We start from the raw sequence: 9,881 nt of genomic DNA, 5'->3' as shown, positions 1-9,881 counted from the left end.
CAGCAATGTGCATTCTAAAATGAGCTCTGCCACTTATTCTGTGACCTTGGGGATCCTTTATCTGCCTCTTGGCCCTCCCTTTGTTTATCCGTAAAATTGGACTAGTAAATGCGTAGGGTTTGGATTAAAAGAGACCAAAGTACACAATGGTGGCATAGTATGGGGCCCAGTGCCAGCGTGGAGCATAACATCCACCACTGCTTGCTTTTCCTCTGCCCGTGGGTCTTAAGTGCAGCTGTGGGTGCGTTGGGAAGCTGTGTAGTGGGAGGAATTCTCCACAAATGTGATTTTTACCTTCTCTGCAATATGCCATGACTTCAATAATCATTCTCTCCCCATTGTTGCCCATGTAGGTAGTTTCCAACCTTTTACCTTTATACCACTGCTTGAATATTCTCATATGTAAATTCTTCCTGGGTGGTGCTGCTTATTTTCTTGGGATAAATTCTTTAAAAAGGCATTTCTAGGTCAGGGATATGCAAAATTTTAAAGGTTTCGATGTACAGTGCATCGAAAAGGAGCTTGGTATAATTGTTTGGAACACGGATTCTGGACCCAGACTGGGTGTAAACCTTTGCTCTGCTGCTTGTTAGCTGTGTGATTTGGGCCAGAGTGACAATATCTAATATGGTTGTATGAGGATTAAATGATTTGATATTTGTTAATTACTTAGGACAAGCACCTGGTACATACTAAGAGCTATATATATTATGTTTAATTTAAAAATTAAAGTATTGCCTTAATGCTCTTCAAAAGGACTATGATACATACAGTTCTCTGTACTCCCTCCGTTCCCCCATCAGCAGCTGTTGTGACACTGCTGAGCTGGTTAATTAACGGGAGGACACTGGCCCTAGTGCCATGGGTCATGGTCACCATCACTCCCTGCTATATATAGTCCTATCTTTTAGCTGCCCCATTATTAAGATTTGGGGCATTTTGTCTTCTAAGTGGTTGGCATAATATGCCCCTATGTTATATATAGTCTCACCATTTTCTCAGCTTATTGGAGGAGCACATGGACTCTGGGAAACCCTTTCAGGTTCCTCTCCAGATAACCCCAGCTCCCTCAATGGGGAAGCTGGCCCAGTCCATGTGGAATGGAGATCCTTCTGCGCTGCCCCTGAAGCATGTCTGGTCTCCTTGCCTTGTCTCTAACTGTGTCTCATTTCTTTGCTAGCAAGTCTGCATGGCTTTGACATGCTTCTGGATGACGGGTGCTCTATCCACACTGAGGTGCCCAGGTAAGGAGGCCTCCTGCGGGTCGGGAGCCTGGCCTTGGCCCCTCTGATTCTTATAATGGCCAAATAGCATAGGTTAAGTGAGGAGAGGCTTTGGGTGGGAATAGAAAGAGTAGGGGAGGTAGTGAGGTTTGTGCGTCGTTTTACTTGGAGAAAGACAGTGGTTTCTCTTCATCGTGGGTTTGCTTCCCTATGTAAAGCAAGATGATTTTTCAGGCAGACAGTTCTTCCTTGTGTAGGACTCCACAGAGAATGCAGCCAGTCTGGCATTCCTTGCAAACCTACCCCCCACCAACCTACTAAATGCCAGTCATGTCCCAGCTGTTGAGTAATCCAACTTCCCCTACCCACCACCACCACCATAGTTTCAGCCACCTTCAGGAGGCAGTGCTGCCTCCAGTTGGGAACCGCTGATTAGGTTCACAGTTTTACTTGTGATGTCACAGAAACAGTAGCAGATGCTCTTGGGAAGTGAATATTGTTCTTCTTCCTTGTTCTGTTCTGGCCCAAGCCCCAGCTGGCAGAGGAAGGGGTCGGAGAAAAGGTTTCATTTATATAGGAGGCAGCAGAGGCTAATCCTGGGTATAAGGCTCATGAGTATTCATGAGACTGGGGGACCCTGAGATTTTAGGCGGGGCCTTCCTGCCTGGCCCTGGCTTATCAATGTAGCAGCCATGAGGAGGTTGCCCATCCTGTTGTCTCCATCCCTGTGAGGGGTCTGTTGTGACAGCTGGACAACACACGGAGTACCATAGGCAGACCAGTGATTGGCATGTCCTTAAGTGGCAGTTGAGTGTTCACTCAACATTGGCAGGACAGGAGTGAGGGCAGGGAGCATGATGGCTGGTGGCCACCCTAGCTCACTCCTGCTGTTCAGAGCCGTTCTCTCTGGCCAGCCCCAGATTTGCCTTGCGGTTAACCAGGGAGTTTAGAGGATGAACCTTGGGGTCTTTTCTCCAGCCAGCATATTAAACTAGTCCTTGCCATATCCAGTAACCCCCTAAGACAGGTTCTGGTGTTGTAAGTACAACTCTGTCTGTCTCCCACCTTTTCTAGCGATGGTTGGATGTCCTGGGCTGTAACCTTTCTAGACCGACTTTTAATCTGGCTCGGGATCCGCAGGGACTAGATCTCCAGAGGTTTCTCCTGGACACCACAGCGCTCACCATCAGATTTTCTCAAGGTGCTTAAACTGCTTAAACCTGTTTCCTCAGGCCCATGCCTCAGCTTCACAGCAAAGGAGTTTTTGCCTTGTTCTTCCACTGGGTATGGAGATTTCAGCCCAAAGCCAGAGCTGGGACTTCCTGTAGGTGACCTGGGGGGATGACTGGGTTGGGGACATGACCAGGCTGGCACCCTCTGTGGTAGTGGTGCAATCCCAAATCCAAGTTGACAGTATTCCTTGACCTTTCTTACATTAGAGGTCCTTGTGACTATCTGATGGGAGTTGGTCCCTCTTGCCCCCCAAAAGCAAAATTTTGAAGACTTCATAGACAGGCACTCCATGGCATCACAGCATCCAGAGGTGCTGTTCACACAGGTGCAGTGTGAAGGGTGTCCCCTAGAGGTGTGCCATGAAGGAGCCTATTCACCAGTCATCCCAAGGCACCCTTCTGGGCCTTCAGGATCCTCGGTGAAAACCCCTGAAGGATGTCTTTCCACCCTGGTCACAGGACCCTGGGTTGCCACTTCCTTCGCTGGGCCACCTGGGCTCTGCCTTTCTCCTGCTTCCTTTCTACCCACCGTCCTTTCCCTCTTATTGAACACTTCTCTGGCGTCTCCACTCACTTCCACTCTCACTTTCCCTCACCACCAGAACATGTAGGTTCTGATCATTTTGCATTGCCAAGAATGTAGGACTCACCTCACGTACTTTAAGTTTTCCTCCCTGTTGCTCTAATGCTGCTCCTATCTGAGCGGGTGGGTGAAGTGCAGACCAGAGCCACCAGCACAGTTATGCGGGTGGTTCATCAAGGTGAGTGAGGTCCCCTGGGGCTGGGCAGTGCACACCTCTCTGGAGGTATCCTCGATGCCTCTGGCAGGGTGGCTGTTCTCAAGAAAATAGTTTTCCTATTTTCTGAGTACATTTGAGAACTCTCAGAGCCCCCTGAGGGACTTACTTATGTGTAAGTTGATGCCACTCCATTCTCATGACAGGCGTTTCTCAACTTATAGATGACTGTGCTCCCAAGTCAGTCTTCTGAAATGGGGCCACATTTTGCAAAGAAACAAGGCAGCTGGTGCTCTCCCCACACTATGGGGCTAATTTTGCCCGTGGTAAAGCTGTGATGGGTTAGAGAACCTTTGTGGTTTGGTTGGGGAAAGTCCTATTGCCTTGGAGTCATGGGAAACCTATGGCCAAGGAAAAGGCTTTCCCAGAGCAGCAGGAGATGGGCAGAGGCCGCCTGGGCCAGCGGAGGCCCCTGGAGTGCTTCGGACCTCAGGCTCCATGAGGCCCCTGGGAGAGCCAAGCTTCTGCTCCTGTCTCCACCAGCACCTTGCCGGCAGCCTTGAACCTAGTCTCGTGGCCTCTCAAGTCTTGGCATCTCCACCTGTGCAGGAGACCTAATAAAGCTTTCTAAGAGCACTTCAAATGTTTTCAGGAGAACGTGTCACAGTGTGGCATTGCCCTGAGCACCACCTCACCACAGGGAGTGGCTAAGCATGGCAGCACACAGCCCCATGTGGTCCTTCGGGCCCCCACAGAAGTACATGTGTCCTCTGGCCTTTCCCTCTCTCTTAGCAGCTTTGCCAGAGGGACTAATCAATTAACTGGAAATTTCAGGAGTGTGTAGAAAGAACACAGCTTGGGGACCGAATCTTCTATCTGCTTCATCTTCTCACCCCATCCCTGCCCAAATACTAGCTAGGGAGCAAGGAAGACAGATGTCCCTTCCTATTCCCTGACTGAAAAGTGATGAGACAATTACAAGACAGCACACAGCAGTTACTCAAGAAATGCTTGTTTCCTCCAGTTACCCAGGTTCTGCAAAAAGGGTGGAGGGGGATCCTTCAGACTTAAAGGACATTCAGGTAAAGGGCAGAACCGTATTGTTAGGGGTGCGTCCTTGGGCAGTGCTTCCTCTAAGTCAGGAGAGTGGCTCCTTTCAGAAGGAGGGGAGGCTGTGATGGGCATGGTCGCATGGACAGGCTTCTGGGGGAGTTGGCTCCTTGACTTAGGTGGTGGTTACAAAAAAGTTTTTGCACTTTTATCCGTGTTGTATTTTACAATAAAGGTTTCTTTATTTTCTGCTTTTTTCCTTCCTCATTCTCCTTACTACATAAATACAGAGAGCCAGGCAGAGCCTTACACTTGGGACACGTTGTCGGCAGTGGTGCCAGCAACCCAAGTACCTGACTTCAGGCCGATGTCGGGAGCAGGTGGCGGTGAGGAGGGCGGGACCCTGGAAGGTGTTCACAGAGTGTGATACCCATGGAGGCTGAGGGTGGCAGCAGCAGCAGCCATGAAAGGAAAGTGGGCAGATTTTTTCTCAAAGTGAAACCCTGCTTGTCCTGCTGGGTCATGCTCTGCTGAGAGGGAGGGCAGCGTAGCTGTCTCCTGAATAGCTTAGAAGATGGCAGTTGTTTTTACTTTGAGGGCTGCCCTTTCCCAGCTTCTGAGACCCGGGTCCTGCTGCTCCATAGGCCTTGCCAACACCACACATGGTGTGGTTCCAAAGGACAAACAATGCCTTCACCTGTGAAACACCTATGCCCTGGGCTGGCATGGAGGAGCGAGGGAAGAGAGAAGGAAAGGACCTCAACTAGAGACCAGCACTAGAAAACGGGGTGCTTGCTGCGGCTTCTCTGGTTCTGAGGAGGCTGCCTTGCATGGGATGAAAATGTCAAATGCTTATCAGTAACATTAGGCTAAGGATGTACTTTTCCAAGTAGCCTGGCCAGACGTTCAAACCATCCATTGCAAGGTTCCCAGCCAGGAGCAGCTTCTGCAGTGAGTCCGCCTCTTCCCAGACCCTGTCAGCTGTGTGACTTAGGTTTTCATCCAGTCGAAGCAGGGTACCAAAACCTGTCAGGGGTCACACCTCCTCCTATTGATGAGGCTGCCCCCTCTGCAGGTCCTGGGACCAGCTCAGCTTCAGGAGCCCCGGCAGTGAGCGCCCGTATCAGAAGGGATCCAAGTCAGGCTTGGGGCTGGCACACCTGCCCTTGGAATTCAAACATGCTTGATGGGCTTCCCTGGTGGCGCAGTGGTTGAGAATCTGCCTGCTAATGCAGGAGACACGGGTTCGAGCCCTGGTCTGGGGAGATCCCACATGCCACGGAGCAACTGGGCCCGTGAGCCACAATTACTGAGCCTGCGCGTCTGCAGCCTGTGCTCTGCAACAAGAGAGGCCGCGATAGTGGGAGGTCCGCGCACCGCGATGAAGAGTGGCCCCCGCTTGCCACAACTAGAGAAAGCCCTCGCACAGAAACGAAGACCCAACACAGCCATAAATAAATAAATTAATTAATTAAAAAAAAAAATACATGCTTGACCTCCCACTTTCCAAGAGAGTCTGTTAGGCTCACAAGTTTTCTTTAATGGGGTTAATTTGCTTAGTATTAAGGTTACCAGCCAGAAACGTGTCCTGCCTCACAACAACACGTCTACACCCAAGCACCTCAAAGGAGTCTCGCAAGGCACTGTCACGTGGAAGGCTCTGCCTTGTATATAGGTCCGAATACACAATCCTGCCTCCTGAGTTTCCCTACAGCACATCATGGATTTCCCCTGCCCTTTGCTTCTGCTCTGTCTTCTCTGGGGCCGGACTGTGGACAACCACATGACAAAAGCCTGACATTCATCTGCCCCACCAAATTGGCAAGAGGTAGTCCTGGTGAGCAAATGAAGACCTCGAGCAGGCTCAGAAACCGTCCCCTATTCCCCCAAACTTAGTTTCTGACCACAAGACCCGAGACTGCTCCGTGGTACGGGAATCCTCAATGTGTTTGGGAAGGATGCAGTGTTTGAAAATACATTAAATCCAGCACAATGGGCTTTTCAATTGTTATTCACAACACTAAAGGGAATTTTCTTGAGAAGGATCTCTGTTTTGCCAATCTTCAAAGCCAGGGCAAGGCAAAATGACTTAATGTGACAGCTCAAGCCTGATGAGTAGTGACACATCTTCACGCTGCACCAGCGGGTTATCATGGCTGAACATGACATTCACTCTCACAAGACTTCTCAGGTCAGGTACTCACGTTCACTGTGTCTTTTCCGGGGAGAGGGAATAAAATGACTACCTTAGTACTCAGATTAATAACAAGAATCCAAAAGTAGGCTGTCAACCACAGGGAAGGTCCTTAACTGGCTTAACGTGGCCAAGGGTTCAGTGCTGATTATTCAACAAAATATGAAATGACTCTTTCCACTGTGGCCTTTTCCCACATTCTTCTCTCTTGACCTGGGTGTCACCAAAAGGATTCAGCTCTCTATACACAAAGGAGGGAATACCAACCTTTATTTACACTTGGGTTCAAGTTCAGAACTGCCATCTTAGTATAGCAAGGCAAAAAAAAGCACAGATCCTGAGACCAAGGTTCAGATTCCCACATAAGCATATTAACTGTGTGACAACCAGCAAATGTTACCCAGTTTCTTCAGTAAAGTGGGAAGAGTGTCACCCCAGCTTCCAGCGGCTGTTACAGCTGCCTCTGCCCCGGCTGCCACCCTGGGCACCACCCTGCAGGCAGCTGGGCTGAGAGAACATGGGCCTCCAGGTCTCAGCCCTGCTGGTTAGGGTGGGACTCAGGGAGTTATTGAACCTCTGAGGAAGCCCCTAACCCCAAAATTCTCCAAAGGCAAGAAATAGGAACTCGAACTGGTGCAAGGGCCAAGTGAGAAAAACTAAACATAGGTGTTCAATAAATATTAGTTATTTGTAAGTCTTGCCCAGGACAGGGACAGAGGGCCTTTGTCACAGGTGTTGAATTCTGACACTAGCTCTGAGGGAGAAAAGCATGTGGTGTTAAGTTGCAATACTCTTGCCTGCACCCCTTTTCATTTGATTGGTGGGTTAAATAACATTATTTAAAAAATCATTTACTTAATACTCATCCTAAAAACCACCCAAACACTAAATATGCACATTTATACTAAGCATGTGTGTGTATGTGTGTGTACATACACGCAGAAACCACGAGGTAGTTTAGATCACCATGAAAAAATCAATACCTTCCCTAATTCTCTGCCACAGAGCGGTAACCAGTGACTGCACGATAGCTACTTAAAATTATTGGTTAAATGAAAACCAAAAAATTCCAGGAGAATATAACATTTACAAGTAAATAGTAAATACAACTGTATTTTAATTTCTTGGTCTCGGAAAACTAGGCTGTGACCGCTTTAAATTAATGGTCCAAGTTACATGTATTTCCTTTAATACAGAAGGACGTAGCCTTCCGGTATCTATACAACTTACTAAGTAGTCTCAATAGATTCTATTTTACAACTTGCTTTACTCTCCATGCTTTTGTGGAAGATTCAATACAATCTCTATGTACATATTTTAAACATTATTTCTGAACTACTTTGGAATTCCTTAAATAAAAAAATAATCACCATTCTCCACCTTCTTGGGAAAGTGCCAGACTAACCCCTGACCAGAACTGCTGCTCTCTAGCATCTGGAGAAATCCCTATTCCCACACCACCCCCAGGCCAAAAAAGTGCAATGAATTCAAACTACATGGGAAAAAGCAACATCTATTGTTCTTAGAGTCTGACTCTTTTCCCCACAGCAAGAAAAGTCTCTTTATAGGTATGCCAGTGCTGTTTTAAGTTGCCAGGGAAATAGGGCTCTCTCAAGCCAGAGCAGGAAAATCTTCAGGGTCATCTGGGTTTGGAGCAACGTCTTGTGTCTGAAAAAGAAAAGTTTTGAAACCAACTGTCACTTCACCCATTCCCACTTGGGTGCAGAGCTATGTGAAACATGGTGCCCACTCTCCCTTAGGGGAGGAGCTAATGGGGTAGGGGTAGCGGCCCAAACATTGAGGGAGAGAGGGTCCCAGTGGGAAGAGAAGAGTGGCAGGGTCACCCTAAGTGAGGCCCTGCTCTGAGCTGCAGCCAAGTACTGCACAGACCCCGAAGAGGGGACATGGAAGGGTGCCTCTCCCTCCTCTGACCCGCTCCCATCCCTGTTGCAGAATGGCTGGCCACCCCCGGCCCTCCCTCCCACAGATCCTTACTGAGTGACCCTTTTTGTATCTGGAGCTTCCTTCATCCAATAAATATGATGGAATGTTTGCTACATGGAGATATAAGGATGATTAAAGATAGTCCTGCCCTCGGGGAGCTCACAAAGTTGGGGGAGAAACATACTGGTAACTTCAGTAACAGATGGCCTGGGGATGGGGGCCCACAGTCAGGAAATCCAATGCAATTTGGTGGCAAAGTACACATCACAGTCAAGTAATGTTTTCTAGAAGAGAAGGTTCTCCCAGAGATAAGCCTCAATGAATGAGCAAAAGGAACAGGATCCCGAAACAATGCGACTGTGAAGGCTGTTAGGAGCTGGAAGAGCCCAGGTGGGCAGCAGGTTCGAGGCACCAGATCACCACACTGCACACGAAGCGCCGCGGTGGCAGAGCTCTGCTATTGGAAAGGAGTGGATGTATATTTTCTATTCCCAGAATAGTTCCTTTTTCCAACATGGCCTCAAATGTACCCAGAAGAAACACTGTTGTATTTTTGCTCTTGTTTAAGTATAACAAACTAGTTTCTCCTCCCAGGGGCTGCTCCCTGGAGTAAGGGAATCAGGCAGCAAAAGGAATATTTCCAAGACCAGCCACAGAGAAGGGGCTGCTCCTGCTCCATCGTCACAAGGACTGCACGGCGGCCTGTGCCTGCCACCGGGCCTTGTGCCCAGCTCCCACTAAACAGGTATTTGTTCAAAAAACATTTACAAAGCACCTACTACAGCTTACATTGTGCTAGGCACTGGGGAAACCATCATGTCCCCTGGAGACAGCAGACACTGATCAACAACTGCACCAGCGAGAATACAATTACAAATGCAGATGGTGCTTCAAAGAAAATAAGGACTCTGACCTGGTCTGGAAGACTCCTCTGAGGAAGGGAGGTTGGAGGATCTATTCTAGGTAAACAGGCAAAGGGGTGGGAGAAGGGCCAGCAGGTGCAAAGGCCCCGTGGGGTAAGGAACATGCTTGTCTGTTCTAGAAGTAGAGCAGTGTTGGCTGAAGAGTGGGGAAGAATGGTTTGAAGCGAAAAGGTGGCCTTGAAGCTGTAGGAAGGATTTTGTCTACCCTGAAAGCATCAGGGCACAGGGCAGATGATCAGACCATGGCAAGCCACCATCAGTTGATCTAATTCAATCCCAAGCCTGGGGATCTTATCTGATGCAGATGTGTGAATTTTTCTCCAGCTCTGAACGTGCATTCGTGGCAGACATCGGACTTCCCTGGAGACCCTGGAGGCCAGGGCTACACAATGGTCTGTATCCAACTGATGTCTATCATGCTGACATGACCGCTCCAAACACTCCAACATCAGACCCACACTAGACAGAGGGCGAAGAACCTCCTCTATCTAGATGAGGCAGAACCTGATGATCTTCCAAAATTAGACTATGTAGGCCCAGGGCATCTTCATCCTCTCACTTCAGAAAACCATCCAGGG

The 9,881-nt window shown here is 48.7% G+C and overlaps 1 protein-coding gene across 1 annotated transcript in view; it reads right to left on the bottom strand.

The window, feature by feature from the left end:
• Nucleotides 1-7,521: 7,521 nt before the first annotated feature.
• Nucleotides 7,522-9,881, bottom strand: part of HABP4 (hyaluronan binding protein 4) — a 34,338-nt gene continuing 31,978 nt past the window's right edge. The window contains exon 8 of the mRNA XM_082469826.1: nt 7,522-8,104. Coding sequence (XP_082325952.1) covers nt 8,048-8,104 — 57 coding nt within the window. The 3' untranslated portion in view covers nt 7,522-8,047. The remainder of the gene's footprint in view (nt 8,105-9,881) is intronic.

The sequence above is a fragment of the Balaenoptera physalus genome (assembly GCF_965194825.1).
Source record: "Balaenoptera physalus genome assembly, chromosome: 7".
Taxonomy (NCBI): Eukaryota; Metazoa; Chordata; class Mammalia; order Artiodactyla; family Balaenopteridae; genus Balaenoptera; species Balaenoptera physalus.
This window is presented reverse-complemented; position numbering and strand designations above follow the sequence as displayed.